Below are 19,555 nucleotides of genomic sequence, written 5' to 3' on the forward strand. Positions count from 1 at the left end.
TTTTAGGAAGAAATTTTTTATTGTGAGTATGAGGCACCCCACCACATTGTCCAGAGAAATTGTGGATGGCCCCTCCCTGGAGGTGTTCAAGGCCAGGCTGGATGAGGCTTAGAGCAACTTGATCTAGTGGGAGGCATCCCTGCCCGCGGTGGGAGGCCATGGAGCTGGATGGGCTTTAAGGTCCCTTCCAGCCCAAACCATTCTATGATTCTATGAATATGACAAAATTAACTTTCTGCGCTTAACTTTCAGTATTTAAGTCTTGTTCTTAAGGTGTTTTCAGCCCATGATGAGTTTAATGGTGATGCCTAGTGCACAGTACAGCATCACCAGCTACTTAATTACAGAGAAATATAGAATCATAGAATCATAGAATCACCAGGTTGGAAGAGACCCACCGGATCGTTGAGTCCAACCATTCCTATCAAACACTAAACCATGCCCCTTAGCACCTCGTCCACCCATGCCTTAAACACCTCCAGGGAAGGTGACTCAACCACCTCCCTGGGCAGCCTGTTCCAGTGCCCAGTGACCCTTTCCATGAAAAATTTTTTCCTAATGTCCAGCCTAAACCTCCCCTGGCGGAGCTTGAGCCTTTAACCACGTGGCTATACCAGCTGTAAAGCCCAAAGATTGCTTTGGGAACATATAACATCACCTGTGACTTGAAGTAGTGTTTTAGTTTAAAATTATTTCATAAAGCTCACTTTATTTCACATATATTTCATGTGAGTACCTTAATTTTTAGCTATTTCAGAGAATGCAGTTAAAGGTACACTAAAGTGGACATTGCTAGTTTACTTTTTTACTTATTTAAAAGCATCTTAAGGTAGTTGAAGGTTGAGCTATTTATCTCACTTTGAGGAACTGCAAGGAGGAAAGATGAGTTCCTTTGGACTTTATTTTCTTGTTGAAACACATGGAATCAGCAAGACTTACGAAATAATTGAGCAACTAAAACAGAGGTGCTATCTTGTATTGCAGAGCTAAGGGAGAACAGTTTTGGTTTTGGTAGAGTGTGCTGATTGAAAACATGTTGGCTACCAAGCTGTCCCGGCCTCTCTTCAGCTTCTCTGTGAAAGCCCTGAATTTCAAGGACCCAGGGAATCGTTTCAGGTAAGGTAACTTGGTGAAGAAAGAGTGGAATCTTGAGTAAAGCACACATCAAGGGCTCGTTTGATTAGAGTTGGACGCTTTACAAAATCATCAGATTGTTGAGGTTGGAGGGGACCTCTGGAGGCCATCTGGCCCTGCTGAAGTAGGCCCCTCTAGAGCTGGCTGCCTAGGACTGTGTCCAGATGGGTATTGAATATCCCTAAGGACAGAAACTCCACAGCCAGCCTGGGCAACCTGTGCCAGTGCCCAGTCGTTGAGCGGAGCACAGAGGAGATGGGCTCTGTGTGCAAGGAGGGGTTGGCAATGTGTTTTATTTTACTTGGACAATCATCTGCAGTCAAAAGAGGGTTGAGTAGAGCATTAATTCAGTGTCAAACAAGGGTTTATTTCTGAGTATCAGCAAGTAGGCCTTGCTGCAGTACAAGGAGCTGTCTTATATTTCTGTGGCTTCATTGAAGAGGCAAGGAATCACATGAAAAGAGAAAGTTGAGAGGGAAGGTTTAGTGAGAAATGGAGGTGGGCTGAGTAATGAAGCTCTTTTTTTCTGAACATGAACAGAAAATTACCTCTCTGATTCTAATTCCTAGCTCTGAACCTCCCCCCCCCCGCCATTGATGTATGACAGGAACCCTACTAATCCAAATCCAGAGCAAGTTGAGTACTTTCACTGGCTTTGCTTTAGAGTGGGGTTCTGAAACAATGATGTGTGTCCCACTAATTGTACATAAGCCTTTTAAAATTGGCTCATGGCCTGTTAAGCCAGAACTGCCACCTCCAGTGTTGTTCTACTGCTTTTGATAGTAGTGTGCAGCACCATCAGCATCAAAGGTGGCTTCTGTAACAGGTAATTATAGAGGCCAAAGATGGCTGAGCTGTTAGAGATTTCTTGTGCAAACATAGGCCTTTTATCTGCTGTTTGCTCCACACAAACCAAAGCTGGACCAGCAGAAGCCTGCTGCGGCCTTAAAAAATCAATGCATTATTAACTTAAGAACAGATTTTTCAGCATTTTCTTTTTTCTTCTTTTGTTTTGCTTACTCTGTATTTGTGCATTTTGTACTCAGAGCAAAAATATGTTGCGTTTTTTGAAGTACCCACAAGCTGCTAAACCTGAAATGGAAGTCCAACTGTTCATCTAACAGGCAGTGTTGTTGCTATACTGGTATCTTAATGCACTGAGGCAGCATTTGTATACTTATTTCTTCAAGCTGAGGATGGCCTGTTTTGAACAGAAGCGAATGCATGGTTACAAGCCCTCAATTTGAGGACCATCTATGCATTTTGAAAGTTTCAATTGTGGTTTCTAGAATTCAGTCATGTGGAATGACAAAAATGGCTCATGGTACATTAGTGTACTCTGGGGGGGCTAACATCACACATGCATCATAGCTGTTTCCTCTGATGACATCCCTGCTGATCAGCATCTGGCATCTATTTTATGGCCTTGCCTTCAGGTCAAGGTAGGCAGAATGTCAGGCAGTTATTCTCTACAGGTTATTGTGAATAAAGTGCTGCAAATCAATGCTCTGCAGTGAAACAACAGGACCAGACATGACACCGAAAAACAAAAAATGAGCTCATGCAACTAAAGGAAATGTTATAAACATCTCTGGGCACTTTGAGACGTGCCAAGAAGCTTATTGTTGAAATAAAAGCTCCAGGCTAGGATTGTAGGTCAGTGATGTTAATACAGACTTTGCCTGGTGGCTGACCTTTGCAGCAATTAAATTGGCTCTAGCTATTTCAAGAGCTAATTGGGCTGGTGACACTCCAAGTTAGAATAAGAGCTAAATTTTTGCAGGAAGGTAAGTGGACACCATTGCCTGAATATAAATCAGCTGCTTTCCCATCTTGTTCAAAGCTTCCGCCCTAGCAGGCCCTTTTTCTAGCCTTGTTTTCCCAAGACGCAGCTCTGAGACCAAAGCATTTGCAGACTGCGATTCAGCGTAGCACAGGTCACCCTGGGAGCGCCTGTGATGTCTGGGTAAGAGATAATTGTGAATGATTATGCAGATTCACTTAGAAGAGCAGCCTGGAAGATAAGCTCTGCCTAAAGGATAGATGTTGTTAGAGGTGGCAGAGGGTAGATGAAGTTCAGTAAGTCTAGGGGAAGGCCAGAAGGTTCTGGGAGGGCAGAGTCAGTGCCCAAAGTGAAAATGAAAAGCTGATACAGTCCAGAGAGGTAGCTGGCAAGTACAGAGGTGCTCCAGTGTCTTGTCTAGGCTCAGTTGTGATGAATGGTAGCAAGACCCGAGACAGCATGATACTGCTGGTAGTGTAGCTTTTCTAAATAACTACTCACACCCTGGAAGGCATCATTGCTTTGCTCTGGTCTGTCTTTGTGAACACGGTTTGAGTCAGGCATAGTGTACAGAGGAGCTTCAGATCTGCTTGGCAGGTATTGCTCAAGGACATAGTGTCACTTACTTTAAACAGTTGGAAAGAGGGGATATAAGACCTAGGACTATCTAATGGGTAGTCACTGCAGAGGAAGAAGTGTCATCCAAAATGACAGAAGGGTGGAGATGTGCATAAAGTAGTGAGGTAGATCCAAGCAAACGTGACCTTAGGCTATGCCACAGCAGAATACTTTCATCAGACAAATAAATAACTTCCTCTACCGCAGCTTTGTGCAACTCTTTAAGTGAGAGTGTTGTTGCTGTTGGAAATGAAAACACAGTACTGCCCGTTTTGCGGGTGGAAGCAGCTCTGTTCCTCCAGACCAGGAGCTATTTTAGAATTCTTGGTTGTATCCAGACAGCTTCTGCAGCTTGAAATAGCATCAAGGTCTTTTGAGAAACAAATGTTTCATACTGTAGGAAACGGGCTCAGACTAAGGAGTACTGTAGATAGGATTCCGTCTTCTCAAATGACAGTGTACATCATCTATATAGGCAACACTACTTTCCTTTTCATATGTATGCTGCTGCACCAGGGAATGGATGAGATATTCTGTGCCTGATTGTTCTGTTTGTTTGTTTTTCTTTAACAGACCCGTGCAAAGATTTTGCTTCCCTCTCTTGTCTCCATGTGGCAGCCGCTCTTATGCCGGTGAAGTCGATCAGGTGAGTGTGACTGTGGTTTCCAAGAACTGGTTCTGCTGAGCTGGAGTTTTAAAGTCCCTGATGCCTGGTGATCAGATTCTTCTTTCTGATTTGCCAGAAAGACTCCAAGCTGGACCTCTCCGACATACTCTACATTCTTTCCTAGCACAGAGCTTCCATTGACGTAGCATAGTACATGCCGCTAAAGATGGAAATAAACAATCAGACTGGTGGTTTTTTTCTATTTTTGGAACTCACTCAGCAGATGAAATCTTCCACCTTAGAGTGGAGGCAGTTTGCATGATCATTTCTTAATAAAGCAGTCTTTCTGTCGAATCACTCTCCTGATGTGGAGAGTGACTCTCCTGTAACGGCCCTCTCCTTGAAGGTGCTAGCATTCCATGAACAGTGCCAGGCAAAAAAAGGGGAGGTTTTGCCCTCTTGCCTGCTCCATGGCACAGAACTCAGTACTGTCGCTGTGCTAGAGGATGCTTATCTTGTTCTATAACTCTGGGACAGAGTCTCAGAGCAATTCAGTTATGGCCCCTGCATCACTGCTGTGCCTCTAGTCTAACCCTGATCAGTGTATGCTGGGGAAAGCCAAATTTCTAATTTTTTAAAAGAGACAAGTTGGAATGAAGTAGAAGTGCTCAGCGTGCTGCTTAGCTGTGTCTACCTTACTGCACATGCACTTGTTGCCGCTGGAATGTCTGATACACTCCACAGTTTTTAACATGTTGCTTAACTGCTGCCTCTCTTTAGATTAGAAGAAGGGATTTTGGGAAGGAAGGAGATATGCTTCTATTTAAATTGTAAGTTGGAAAATGAGAAGAACAAAAAACAACCAAACAAAAAGACTGATGACCAACTGGTTTTAATTTCAAATATGAAACCTAATTGATTCTGTTTATCTTTTAAAGCCCAGTACTAGGTAGTTTACTTGCTGGAGGAAGATGAGGGAGCAGTCAGTAAGGTTAACTAATATCTTTTCTTCAGTCAAGCTATCTTCCCTGTGCCCTGTGGGACGCATGGAACAGAAGAGTGAGCTCCTGCGTGCTTTGAACATACTGGAGCCATTCATACTGAAGGGAAAACAAGTCTTGGGAACTGTCTGGTATATTTGCAAATTTCAAGATGAATGTGAACTGCCAGAGAATGGTGGTTTGCTTGGTCTCTTTGCCTTTGGAACTTGTTGCCAGACGTGCTGAACTTGTGTTTGTATTAGAAGACCGTGATCTTGCCTCACTGGGGTGATCTTGGTATGAAACCTTTGTTTCTTTTCTTCAGGAGGCACTGGGTGGCAGTAGCTGGCAATGAGAGCAGCGAACATCCCTGGAACAGACTGCTTGTGGCCAAGGACATAGTTTTATTCTGTGAACTGCAAATCACTGATTTCAAATACTCGCTTTCAGTGTGTTTTGTTCTGTTTTGTTTTGCAGATTGGCAGCAGAGCGGTGCTTATAACAGGTTGTGACTCAGGGTTTGGATTTGCCTTGGCCAAGCACCTGCATGCCAAAGGCTTCATTATTTACGCTGGCTGCCTGCAAAAGGTAGGGAAAACAAAAATTGTATTCTTCACTTGTGATGTGTGCACAGACATAGCAAATCCAACTTTCCATCTCCACTCTGTGCAGCTTTCTGAGGAGGAGAGGGAGGGTAATTAGTAATCCAAAGGGAAAGACACAAGTGCTGGAATTTCATAGAGCATAACCTGGTCTCCACCAGAACCAGGACTGAACAGTGTCTAGGGAGATTCTTATCTGAATCACAACATTGTAATCTGTTCCTTATCTGATGAGCTTGAACCCTAAATCTAATTTTATAGGCTTATCCATAAACAAATTTTGAGATCAGGTTGAACCTGGACCTTTGGCCCTGCTCTCAGACTTATGCTGGGTTTATTTTGATTAATTGTGACATTGCCACCAGTGATTTTATGGCACGTGATATGAGCGTATTTTTCACATGTTCATGAGTACAACTGTGCCTCAGAGTGTTCTGAGGGTCTCCTGAAACTGCTGTGAAGACCATAGAGTTCTGCTAATGCAAATAAGTGCAGAATCAAGCCACAAATGGCTTAGTTATGGGGTCTTGATATGCTTTCTAGGAGTGCTCTATGTGGCAGTCAGAGATGACTGGTCATCAAGAATAGGAGAAAGCTTTAGCCTCTCCTTGTGAAGCCCTGCCCTTTTTGAGCTGCATGGCCATTTCCCAACATAAACAAATTTACTCCTCAGGATATCCTGGGGTGGGTCAGTTACTTTGATCCTAATCTTTTAGCTCGTGTACCTTGAATAGATAATTAAACGGAATTTACCAGGTGTTTTTTAATGTTAGCAATGTTCAGGTGTTATCTTTCTGCTTTTAATTTTTCCATTATTACTAAGTTTCGTTTCTGTTGCATTTTTTCAAAAGACAAGTTTGTGTTTTGATAGCTCTGTCCCTTGTGGATTCTCAGCTTTGGGTCAAGGGTTTGTTTGTAAACCTGGGCTCCCCCTACAGGCTTCACAGCAAAACAAGGCAAATCTTATAAACTGCTGCTTTTCAAAAGGTGTCGAGAAGAGAGAGGGTAGATGACTGCTTTTTTGGCAGATGTTTCTACTCAGCTTTTGTAACTGAAGATCAACATTAGAGAATATAAGAAGTTGGAGACTTAAAAACCACTTTTTAGAAAAATAGCCTGCCTCTATGTTGAAAGGAGCCGTAAATTTCAGATCTGCAAGTTTACTTATGGTTTTCACTTCCTCTGTCTCAGCTTCTAGAAAGGCCTGATTTTCAGTGAGCATGACTTTAACTGTCACTGAATCCTCTCTTCCATTTTGGTGCTTTCAGTACTCACTCTACTGAATGCATGTTAGTGAAAAATCTTGGCCTCTGACAAATTTAGCATAAGCTGACAGCCAGCAGCATGCCAGAACTTTTTAGGCTTTGGTCAATGTTTATTTCCTCACCAAAGGATAGACAGAAAGCTTTGCTGTATCACTGTGTAAGTAAATATTGCTTCTTTAGCTGGACTCACATCTCATGTTCCAAACCCTGTGTGACTACGGCAAGACTGATAACAACAGTTGTCATCCAAAAAACACTATACAAAGCCAGAACTTCGTAGTTGACAGGTTGGCCTCTTACGTGTCTTCAGACCCTATACTTTATGTAGAACTGCTCTGTAGAACTAAAACAACTCCAGGAGACTGAGCTGATTTCTCATAGTACCACAGATTACACTAGCAAAACCATAAGAAGAGTTCTGATCAGAGTGTAATTATTGCTGGTGCAGATTTAGGGGCAGAAAAAATGTGATGTGTTTTTAGATACTAGGTGAAAGCAGGGGTAGAAATAAGAAGCATCATCTTTTGTTTGGGTGTATTTGACCTAACCCAGACAGAGAGGAAATGACCGTGAAACTTCAGTGTTATTTTTCACGGGACTGTTTTTCACAGCACATCTAAGCATCCTCCAGGTTGGGGAGCCATTGTGTCCTCAGGGTGTGCACTGTTTTTAGGAATGTCACATCCTTACTGCAGATTAAAAGTATGTGCAGTGCTGACTCTTCATTGGAAAAGGTTTCCTACAGGGGCCATATCCTGAGTGCCTGACTGTATTTTTACTGAAGGAAACCTGAGAGAAGTGTTTAGAGTCATGACTGAGGGGAGCCCAAGGGTGGATCTATGCGAACAGTGTGCTATTTCGCGCACAATGTCTTCGTAACATTTTCACTGGCCAGCATATTCATGTGAGAGTTGTGTTGATGCTTCATCGTCAAAAGACAGTGGTAGGCTGGATCCAATGAACAATCACATTGCAGCTGTCTTATATTTTCCTCTTTGGTTAAGAGCCTGGGGAGCCAGCTGACACAAGATGAAGAAGGTATTTTTCCATCAGTTTTTATTACCAGTGGACATATGTGATGTTTGTTACAGCTGTCAGGAGTGTGGTGCTGTTTGCTTTGCTTTGTGTGCTCAGGTCTGTTGAGGCTTGCAGGAGGATGAGAAGGCAGAGGTTTAATGGTTGGACTCGATGATCCGGTGGGTCTCTTCCAACCTGGTTATTCTGTGATTCTGTGATTCTGTGATTATCTGAGCAAGCCAGCATGTAGGCCAGTTATTGTAAGGCTGAGCAAGAGTGCTCAGAGCCACAGGGTGTTACCACTTCAGGAGCGTGCTCATAAAGATAACAAGCTGAAGCCTTTGGGCCCCAGAAGGCGACCATGGAAGAGGAAGGTGAGGCAGAGGCTTGCTTTTTCAGTACGCAAGAGCTGGGCCCTCTTGCTGTGGGGACAGCAGACTGCGGGGCTCACAGCAGAGATGAGCTGGTCTCTTGGTGTAGTGTGAGAAGGTTGCCCTGCTGCTGCCTGTGGGCCTAAGGGTTGTGGGACAGGCTGCATCCCGTGACAGGAGAGCACGACACAACTACAGCGTGCCTGACTTAAACACTGCCCGTCTGGCCTTTCTGGAGAGCCAAGGGAATGGCCCTGTGGGTCTGGGTTTGTGCGCAGGGTCCAACTCTTCGCCAGCGTCAAACCCCAAAAATCCCTGTCCGAGCACCCAGCAGTGTGTCGGTAAGGCAGGATGGACTTTGGCTTGCTGAGCCAACCATGTAAGGGAGGAAGAAGAGAATGCTGTGAAGGTCCCAGTAGAGCTTACGAGGCCCCTTGAGGCTGGTGTGTTGCTGTGGCCCAGAGATTTTGTAGCAGCTCGCAGACCTCTGATCAGGGGAAGAAACGCCTTGGCCTAATTGTTCTTTTTCTTCCCTTTAGCCATATCTGCTATTTCCAGGGGACTGGCGTGCTTGCATTTGCTGATTCCCTGTTGGCATTCCCACAGTGCCACTTGTATGCTTTTCAAGGTTTTGCTGAACACACTGGCTTTGGCACCACAGTGCTTTTGAGTGAGCAACAAACTTAGCATGAAACCCTGATTTCAATCACTGTGAAAAAAAAAAATCTGCTAAGCTGTGCATGGAGCTAACTGCTCCAGTCTGTATGCAACATGCTTCCATGTGAAGAGAGTGCAGTAGATGCTTTCTTCTAAGAAAAACACTAATGGATATTGACAGTCTGTGGTGGAATAAGGAAGAGTGGAGAAGAAGACAGAGGAGATGTCAGGTACTTAAGTTACTGAACTGTCTGAGCACAGTGGATAAGCCCAGGGATGAGAGCAGCCAGGAGGTTTTTTCAAAGACAGGTGGCACAGAGACAGAGGGATGTGTGGCCACCTCACGTGGTATATGAAGCGTGGTGTCTGAAGGGAATTCTCATTGTGAAGACCTGGTCCATTCCAGGACAGAGGAGAAAAGCTATCCAAAAATAGCCTCATCAGTCAGGAATGAAGAGCACTCCGACGCTTGCCTGCTGATGCTGAGACACTGAGTGGAGCTGGGGAGTTGAGTGGTGGGGGGAGAACAGCTGAGGAGTGTGGGACACACTCCATGGCTAAGCTGATAATGAGGAGTAAAAGGCATCTAGTAAGCAATGATATTGTGGAAACAGAGGGTGCTTCTTGCAGTGAAGACAGAGAAGTTTTCCCAAAAAGTGATTGTTTTCAGAACTAGACCTCACCATCCTCTACGTAAGTACCCTGGAGTGGCAGACACAGTCCAGTAGCTTATAACCATGGGAGTGACTCAAGGATAGTCCCAAAGGGATATTAATATCCCATGTCTGTGTCCTGGAAGCACCTGGAAGCCGGGCTTCACTGCTGCAAAGGGACTGGCTCTCAGCTTGACAGCGTCGTTGCTGGCAGCATCTGGCCCATGTAGAAGGCATCTCAGAGCCCGGCTGCAGTGAACTGGCTGGGCTGGGAGTGGATACGTGTATGCTGGGGGAATCTGCTCTTCTGAGCTGTGAAGGAGTGGAGATGGGGAATGTAAATGAGAAAAATTCATGAGGAGAGAGGCAGAGAAGAGAGCAAGGTGCTGGAAAAGATTCTGAGGGGAATTGCTAACAGGCAAGCTGGCCAGGCACTTGATGATCAGGCTCTGTAGGAGTCTGTTGGAGGCACTAGGTGGGTTTCCAGGCAGTGGGAGCTGTGTGCATAGATAGCTGAAGGGAGAGAGCAGTGGGCACGCAGTCCTTCTTCTAGGACTGTCACTCCCAGAGCTGGCAACGTGACTGAGAAGCACATGCAACGTACATGTGCAGCCACACACCAGCTATTTTATACCATACCCCCACCAAGCTATTTGCTGTGCCCTGCATACAAGCCAAAATGAGGATGGCAGCACATTGCACACTGCAACAGCGCTTGATCTCTGCAGCTTGTACTGGGCAGGAGTTGCCTTGCTGGGGCAGATCCAGCTCTGGCTGCTTTCTTGGTGGTTGAAGCAGCTGACTCAGTGGCAAGGCTCATGGTCAAAGGGAAATGCTCGAGGAATGGTGTTCTACAGGAGCAGCCCTCTCTGTTCCCCTTCCTTATCGTCCTGATTATTCTGTGACTGGCCCGTGCACTTTTTTGCTTGATTTGATGACTGCCGTGCATTTGACACTCCTTACAGCTCTTTGGTCAGATTCAAACCAGCACTTTCTTCCCGTCTAGGACAAGGGAGAGGGTGGCTCCAAGGATCTGGACAGCATGAACAGTGATCGAATGAGAACTGTCCAGCTGAACGTCTGTGACAGCAAGGAAGTGGACCGAGCAGTGGAGCACGTGAATAGCAGCCTGGAGGACCCAGAGAAGGGTAGGTGGGTGCCGCTGGCTCTGAGGTCACACAGTGGCAGGAGCTCCCCCAGCTGGGCTCTGAGAGCATTTTCATGGCATGTTTCAAAAGCTGAGCATAGGATTGAAAGACATAAAGCTTTGAGGAGCAGCAGCGGAGAGCAAACAGCCTGTTTCATTGTTGCGCTGTATCAGAACGCAGCTTTCCACTTCTGACACAACCCCGTGCAGCGCTGCAGGCTTGGGGAAGAGTGGCTGGAAAGCTGCGTGGCAGAGAAGGACCTGGGGGTGCTGGTTGCCAGCCGGTTGAAAATAAGCCAGCAGTGTGCCCAGGTAGCCAAGAAGGCCAAGAGCATCTTGGTTTGTTATAGAAACAGTGTGGCCAGCAGGGCCAGGGAGGTGATTCTGCCCCTGTACTCAGCATTGGTGAGGCCGCATCTCAAATACTGTGTTCAGTTTTGGGCCCCTCACTACAAGAAAGACATTTTGGTCCTGGAGTGTGAGGTGGGTGTTGGTCTCTTCACCCAAGTGATAGGTGATAGGATGAGAGGAAATGGCCTCAAGCTATGCCAGGGGAGGTTCAGATTGGACATTGGGAAAAATTTCTTCATTGAAAGAGTTATCAGGCACTGGCAGAGGCTGCGCAGGGAGGTGATTTAGTCACCATCCCTGAGGATGTTTAAAAGACAAGTAGATGAAGTGCTTAGGGATGTAATTTCATAGTGGACAAGTACGGTTGGGCTTGATGATCTCAAAGGTCTTTTCCAACCTAGTGACTGATTCTATGATTCTAAGACATCATCTACAAAGCAAACTGCTTTTTTATCCCCTAGCTCCTATAGGGACATTAGCAAAAATCGGGGTGGTGTTCAAGGCCCTGGGATTAGTGTTTTATTCCTGCGCGCTGAAGTTTATTGTGACTCCATTTATGTTGTAAAACCTGGCCAGTGCCCAAAGGTTGAGGATTAGCAGTGGGAATGTCTCCCTGAAACTTTCGCAAGGCAAAGGAATGGAAAGGTTTTGCAAAGGATTTCCCACGAAGCCAGCTGAGTGTCATTAATGCCATTGCAGTTATCACCATATATTACAGATGTCAGAGTTTGGGGGTAGCTGTAACTGACTTTCTTAGCCAACCTCATTCTGCTGAGGTGATGACAGCAAATTCTGCTCCAGTACTGTGAAAACTCCTGTTGCTTATGCATTCCTGAAACTATTCGTCCCTTTGATGAACTACATTCTTCCCCTAAAGAACATTCACACTTCAACACATGAAAGTTATTTAAAAGCAGAACAACCAGTAATGCTTTATTTTGCATTTTGCATAAATTTTTTTTTTCACTTTTCTTTATATCTAATTTTTATATATGGAATTTGTATATAAATTAAGTTTTTATCCCTGTATTCTCAAGCATAGGCTAGGATGAAGTTGCCTTTTCTGAGCTACTTCTGAGAACACAGATCTAGACACAGTCAACAGGTAACAGTGAGTTTTTCTAAACAGCAGAGAGAAGCTATCCCAGACCTTTCTCAGTCTGTTTTCTGGGCAATTAAAATATTATATTACATGAGTTCATTTTATTCCAAATTCCTTTAAGTCTCTGTTTTCATTGCCAAATGAATTGGTAGCTTCAGTTATTGCCATCTTGGTTGCAGCAGAATAAAATGGAGAGCCCATGGCGTAGGTGCCCATGCATGTCCACCCATGCCCACATCCTCCTTACCAGCATTGCAGATATTCTGATTCTTAATGTGACACAAGGAATTTTACTTTGAAAGAGTTACTCTTGTTTTTTACAAGGTCTTTCCTGTTCTTATTATTTGCACTTAAGAGACTTTATTTTGCTGCTTTTAAAAAATTATGATGGATAAAAAGAGAATAGCAAGGAGAACAGCTTAGATGAGGCTGAGGTTCTTTGTTTACTGGCTCAGAATTTCCCAGGAACCCCTACTCGTGGTACTTTGTGGCTTCAGTGTTGAGCAGTACAGGCAGATCCTGACTGTGGTTATAGTTGCTCAGGAGACTGAAGTTCACTCTGGACACTCTTCTGTCTGGCTTCCATCACTATGAATCATAATGAAAAGCTCTGTTGTGTGGTTCAGTAATCTATGAGCAAGGCCTCAAGCTGCTGTCATCAGTTTCACAGAGGAAAAGCTTTCTGCTTGGTAATGTCTTCTAGGGCTCTGGGGGCTGGTTAACAATGCTGGGATCTCCACATTTGGGGAAGTCGAGTTCACAAGCATGGACACCTACATGGAGGTAGCTGAAGTGAACCTGTGGGGAACCGTGCGAACCACCAAGGCTTTCCTCCCGCTCATCCGGAGGTCAAAGGGTGAGTGTTCTCCTCCTGACTGGCACTTCTTGGAGCAGGTCCCTTACCTTGCCCCATCTCCTGCTGTGTTAGAGGTCAGGAGGTCTATTACACTTCTCTCTGCACCACTTTCATATCTTTACAGACAGAACGTGACCCACAGCCTACACACAAGTGACAGTTTTCCCAACTGCTCTGAGTCACATAGCAAGGCAGCAATCCTGAAATCCAATTATGGATTTCATCTCTTTTCCTATTGATTTCCTATCTCTTTTTCCTATTTGTGCTGCCTTCTCCTGCACCACTCCACACAATAGCTAATCCATCATGCCTTCATTTACCTGTTCAGAAGTGCCGGGAGCAATCTTCTCCTCTATACAAAAGCCAACTGTGCCAGTGCTGGCAGGGTGGGCAGCGGCAGTGTACTATGATGTGCTTCTTGCAGGGAAGTTGTCGGCTGTGTGCTGTGTTGCCTGGGGAGTTTGTGATTACTGGGAACAGGGTTTGTACAGCAAAGGAACAGAGACCTGGAGCTTGGATGGGTCTTGGCATAAAGGGGCAAAAGCTTTCCTGTACTGGGGCCATCTACCTGGCTGAATGATAGTATTTTTTACTCTTGAAGCATCTACAGACATTAAGAATGTTGTCCTGTGCTGCAGACCTTGGCTGTATGTGGCCCAGGCAGCATTTCTTCTACCGTGGAAGGGTACCTGCTTCTGTAGTCCAAGTTTCTCTTTCTAACACCACTCAGCAATAAGCACTGGTTAAAAGTGCAGAGAGCTGCAACCCCAGGTTAATGGCAGCATCCGCAGTCTCCTACCAGAGTGGTCCCCAGCCAAAGTCAATGGCTTCTGGAGAGGAGAAGGTCCCCTGCTCTGTGCCCAGAGTCATAATCCAGCTGTCACACAGAAGAGGGTCCAGTGGACTCTTACTGCTCGGCCTGTTTGTGGTGCAGGGGCAATCCATTCCCATTTAAGAGGCAGACACTATAAGTCACCACTGGGCTCCAGGATTTTGTGCCTTTGACTTTTAAATAACCAAGCTCAGCCTCAGTGCCAGGGGCTCTCTTTGCTGCTCTTTCCTGTTGCATGGGCTCAACCCTGATTGCTGCTGAGCCGTCCTTTTTCCCACCATGCAGAATCTGTCCAGCTTCTTCTGTTTTCCCTGAGGTACTGAGCTTTGTGTGTCACCGTGTGCCTGTTCCCTCAGGTATAACGAGCCGGGGGGAACAAGCAATGGGGTTGTTCTCCTGCCTGAAGGCTGTTGTGTAGGACAGCAGTGCTCGGACAGCCACGAGCAGGGCTGCCCGGCAGCCTTCATGGATGTGCAGCAGGCGGGTGGATGCACGTTTGGGAATCTATTGCGAGGGGTGTCAGGTGCTGCTCTGGATCAGGAACCGCAGCTCAGCTGTGCTTTGCCTGGCCTCTGCCTAGGTCGTGTGGTGAACATCAGTAGCATGATGGGGCGGATGGGCAGTCCTGCCCGCTCACCATACTGCATCACCAAGTTTGGCGTGGAAGCCTTCTCCGACTGCCTGCGGTACGAAATGCAGCCCCAGGGGGTGATGGTCAGCATCGTGGAGCCTGGCAATTTCATAGCTGCCACCAACCTGTACAGCCCCGAGCGGATCAAAGCCATAGCTGACAAAATGTGGGATGAGCTCCCGGAGATAGTGCGCAAAGACTATGGCAGGAAGTACTTCGATGAGCAGGTCAGCAAGATGGAAACGTACTGCAACAGCGGCTCGACAGACACCTCGCCAGTCATCGAAAGCGTCGCCCACGCGCTCACCTCCACGGCTCCCTACACCCGCTACCACCCCATGGATTATTACTGGTGGCTGCGCATGCAGATCATGACGCACATGCCTGCTGCCATTTCCGATCGGCTCTATGTCTATTGAGGCCTCACACTCCCAGGCTACCCAGCTGGGAAATTTTTTTCGAAGAAAGCATTGTTCACACTTCCCGTTAGTCCTTTTCAAATTTTTCTAACCTCATTTCAGAGTACTGTATTTTAGCTCTATAGGGTTCATTTAAACATCTGACATCACCTAAAGGAAAGTAATTTGCAAGGGATGCTTCTTAGGCAGGAATACATGATGTTTGTGCAGGGGCATTGATTCTTTGCTATTTATTTCATGTAATCCTTTGAGTTTTTTCACCTTGAATATCAGTTCATCATCATTATTTAAACTGCAATTTCTCTGAAGTGTTTTCAGAATTTTTTATGCCAATGGCCAAACACAATCTTCACAATTCCTGCGTAGGATGCAGCCTTCACACCATAAACAGAGGCCCTCCATGCTGTAACAGCAAACCTCTGTCTCCTGATGACAGAGTGTCCAACAGACTTTTCCAGGCCTGGTCACAGTAGCCCAAGGCAGAGACTTCTTTAATGTGGGAATCAGAACTCAAAATGCTGAAACTGAGCAACTGACCCTGTCCCTTTCTCTCTTAGAATTATACTGAGGAAACCTTAGAGAAAAAGGAACCAGTCTGCTTTTCTTGCACGCTTTCTTGCAAAGGAGTTCAGCAATCTGGGGACTCAGTCCTGCAGATCTCTCCCACAAGAATTTCTTACTCATACGAGCATTCCCAGGAGTGTGAGCAGCTTTGTTCACAGGACTGCAGGTGTCAGGATTTGCCCACAGTAGTATTAGCATTTCTCTTCTCTTCAACAGTAACTGAATTAGTTTGGAGAAGAGTTTCAATCCAGCTCCTATAATTTGTGAGGATCACTGCTGAGCAGAGGGAAGCAGGGAGGGTTAAAGTCACATCAGTGAACCCTGTTCTTAACAGGGACCTCAGAGTTACAGCGAAGTATTTGTTCAGCACCTGGCACGGAAGGGCCGTAACCCTGACCGGGGCCTCCAGGCACCTCTGCAGTGCAGGCAACCGCAACAATAACTTTCAGCGAAAGAGTCACTGGGCTGAAATACATCTAACATGACATAAATCTAACAGAATGCCCATAACAATAACGTTAACTTTAAGAGCAGTTTCATTTCCGAGATGGTTGTTTACATGTTTGAGAAACATTTGGTTTGTACTGTAAGAAAAGAAAATAAGAAAACATAAAAGAGCCTTTCACGGGGAATTTGGAAAGAGTTAGTTTTTTTAAGCTTGAAAGGCAAAAATAAAAAGTAATTGAAATAGCCATTGTTAGTGAAGTTAAAAAGAAGGGATCTCACATGCTCTAATAACATTCTGTGACGTGATCAAACTCCTTTGGCTTAATAAAATATGCAGGAATGGTAACAAACTTTATAGAGGCTCTCTCTCTTTGTTTTTTAAAATATTTAAGGTGAAAAATTCATCTTCTTTAGTGGTGTTTTTTAATTTCATAGAATCATACAATGGTTTGAGTCAGAAGGGACCTCAAAGATCATCCAGTTCCACCCCCCTTGCCACAGCCAGGGACTCCTCCCACTGGATCAGGTCGCTCACAGCCTCACCCAAGCCCACCAATCTGTTGAGGTTCCTGCCTGTTACAAATAGATGCTACATTCAGAGGCTGATTGCAGTCTTGGGTCTTACTTGTCCGTGTTGGATAGTGCGAGAGTTCTACACGAGTACCAGACGTATCCTGCATCTCGTGAGAAATACGCCTAACCCCTGCGCTCTGTATTCACAGCTCTTAAGCCGGCATCTGTACTGGGCTCCTTCAGATTACAAAGGATTATTATGGATTATTCTCAGGGAGCAGGAAAAGAAACTGAGCTCTGAAGAACCGGGGGAAGGTGCAGTGATTCAGCAGGGCAGGCACACAACAGGTCACTGACAGACCCCTAAGGAAACCCTGGGGAGACTTGACAGCCTCAAGACCTTTGTGATCTTCTCCACGGTCCTAGCAGTGGTAGCTGCATCTCGTGGTGCAGGGTGTATTGCCTCATCTTCCAGTGTGCAGACTTCTCTTTGGAACAAAACACAATTGTACGAACCACAAGAGACCCAGCAGGCACAGGGACTAACTCACAAGGGAGAGCAAAACACCTGGATAACGATGTTTGCTGCAGGTGACTGAGCAGAAAGAGAAAAGCCTTTACAAGAAAAATTCTTGTAGTCTGAAAATGTAGCCCCAAGGTGCTGAGTAACATAAAAAATCATGTAATTCCGCTTGGGATGCTGGCTCCCAGTTTTACCCTGCTGGGGTTTAATACAGACATCAATGAAGTTAGATACAGAAAAGGCTGAGTGCGCAGCTGAGTTATCTCAGTCTAGCTCAGAGACCCCGAGAGCAAATGTAACAGACATTTAACAGTACCACATTCATTCCCAGCCAGAAAGCTAAAGACGAACAGTGATAACTATATTTGTGTCTATGCAGCATCTCTTCTGGAGTCTTCTGAGCTCTTCTTCATGAAGTACCCATGGAACTCTGAAGCTGTAACACTGTGCCAGGGCTGGAGGAGGTGCGGCGGTGCTGCTGCCCTCCAGCGTGATTCGCAGGGAACCGTGTCTCTGTGTACAGTGCGGGGGCAATAGCTAGGGTGCTCCTGCGCATCACGGCTGTTCCTAGGTTTCTGTGTGATTTTTCCTTGCACTAGGAGAGTTTGGTAGCTGATTCGTGGTCAGGAGGTCAAGAAGCCAGCTAGTTTTCATGCTGGGATCTTGGCAATCCCACGATTTCAGGGTTTGCCCTGAGAAGCGCATTAAAAGCTAATCCCCTCTGGTTTTGCATGACTGTGCTTGCCACTCAGTGCACTCCAGGTCGTGCCTGCACGGTGCCACTGCAGCTCCTGGAATAGCTTCAACTCATCAAGTTTATTTGAAAACTAAAAAGAACAAAGCGTAGCAAAAGAGGATTTGGCTCTCTGCATCCCCAGAGCTGCCCCAGTGGGAGCTGAGGAGTCGGTTCACAGGGATGCCCACCCCTGGGGTCTAGTCTGATCCCAGCTGGCTGGAGAGAGGGCTCTCTTCCCAAATTTCTTGACAGGCGAAGATTGTTGGCGATGACAAAACAGATCTCACCGTGCAGCATCCCTTGGGCAATCTGGAGTTAAAAATAACTCCTTTGGTGTGGTGGGAGGCTGCAGAGCTGGGGTAATTTTAACTACATCTGCTACATCTTGTTCTCAGCCTTAATGAGGAAGTCGTCAAGTCCTACCCACTTCAGAACTTTTTGCTCCTAGTGAGGAGGGTGGTTAATGCCGCATTTGAGACCAGCATTTAGTGACCCCTTATTGCCATATTGTCTGGATGAAGTGTGCAGGGATTTCCTGGGTAAATGAATTCGTTTATCAGCCAGGAACTTGCACAGCTTTGGGAGAGCTGGTCCCAAGCCTCAGTCAGAGGTCTGGCCCAGGCTCCCTCCTGCATCTCAGCCCTGTGAGTCTTGCTGAGACTCACGGTCCTGGGCTGGCAGTTTGGCAACAGGACTGCTCTGAAAAGAGAAAAGAGGAGAGGACCACTACTGTTCAGGCAGTGCTAAATAGCTGAGCGTGGGGCCTCTTACCCATTTGAATTAAATATAACAATTAAAGAGATACTCAGTATTGGAGTGGCTCAGTTGCTGAGCTACAAAGTCAAACCATGTCTGTACTGACATTGGACTGAAGACAAGGGGCCTCACAGCAAAGCGTATGTGCAGCTGCTGGCAGTTAGTAGATGATAGCTTACAAAAGAAAGCATCTTCCCAGCAAACAAGAAGGGAAACCAAAGTACAACTCACAGAAGATCTGGTGATACCTCGCTGGGGAGGTACCACTCAGGAGCACAGCACTGGTTTCTCTTCCTTCTCTCCTGACAGTGATGTGGGGCTGTGCAGCCTTAGGGCGCTGCAGACTTCAAGTGGTGCTTCCCTGTGCGAGGTGTAAGTGCTGGCCAAAGCAGCAAGACGTGGGTTCTTCCTCACCGTACATGAGCACAAGAAGTGAGAGATGCCAGGGCCAGGGGCAGCCTGTGCACCCGTCACATCGATGGCAGTGCCACCCCCTGCTCATCACCAGCTGTCAGCCTGGGCATCGCAACCCTCACTGGGTGGTGGTGAAAGGGGTGGTGTGAATGTGCCCTAGTTCTGGCAGTCAGCTCGGGTAGCGCACTCAGTCAGCTGGACAGACTGCCTGGTGCGGGCTCACCTCCACGTGCTGCCAGCAGAGCAGTGAGGGTGGCAACAGCAGACAGGGGTCCCAGCTTGGTCTGTGTTACTGGGGGCTTCCACCCAGCACCACGCACAGAGGGACATGCAGCAGCACAGGTGCCGTTCTGCAGCTCCCCTGCAGCCAGCGAGGGCCAGGCACCACCCTTCTACCTTCCAAAGGGCCCCAGGACTTCAGGACTGCTTGGAAAATGGCCAGTCAGGCTGCTCTGACTCCATAGCCAGAAGGCAGCTCACCGTGGTCTGCGGGAAGCATAGGGGTGAGGAGATGTAGGTTGCAATGTTAAAAGAGTTTTTGCTAACACAGTGTTTTATTCGCTACTGAGTATGGTTA

General features: G+C 46.3%; 2 protein-coding genes across 6 annotated transcripts in view; one reads left to right on the forward strand and one right to left on the reverse strand.

The window, feature by feature from the left end:
• Positions 1–19,555, reverse strand: part of ACAP2 (ArfGAP with coiled-coil, ankyrin repeat and PH domains 2) — a 190,530-nt gene that overhangs the window by 123,490 nt on the left and 47,485 nt on the right. The gene's annotated exons all lie outside the window — the stretch shown is intronic.
• BDH1 (3-hydroxybutyrate dehydrogenase 1) lies at positions 961–15,360 on the forward strand. The gene is made up of 6 exons (XM_069864410.1): positions 961–1,116; positions 4,109–4,181; positions 5,600–5,710; positions 10,694–10,835; positions 12,991–13,143; positions 14,556–15,360. Exons 1-6 carry the CDS (start codon positions 1,034–1,036, stop codon positions 15,023–15,025), a joined length of 1,032 nt encoding a protein of 343 aa, XP_069720511.1. The 5' UTR covers positions 961–1,033; the 3' UTR covers positions 15,026–15,360.

This window comes from Phaenicophaeus curvirostris, chromosome 10, assembly GCF_032191515.1.
Source record: "Phaenicophaeus curvirostris isolate KB17595 chromosome 10, BPBGC_Pcur_1.0, whole genome shotgun sequence".
Classification (NCBI taxonomy): Eukaryota; Metazoa; Chordata; class Aves; order Cuculiformes; family Cuculidae; genus Phaenicophaeus; species Phaenicophaeus curvirostris.

Bases quoted from the DNA above. Each gene is read 5' to 3' on its own strand.
- BDH1 (XM_069864410.1), top strand. From the start codon at position 1,034: ATGTTGGCTACCAAGCTGTCCCGGCCTCTCTTCAGCTTCTCTGTGAAA. The intron at 4,182-5,599 runs GTGAGTGTGACT...TTTGTTTTGCAG, and splicing joins ATGCCGGTGAAGTCGATCAG to ATTGGCAGCAGAGCGGTGCT. The intron at 13,144-14,555 runs GTGAGTGTTCTC...GCCTCTGCCTAG, and splicing joins GCTCATCCGGAGGTCAAAGG to GTCGTGTGGTGAACATCAGT.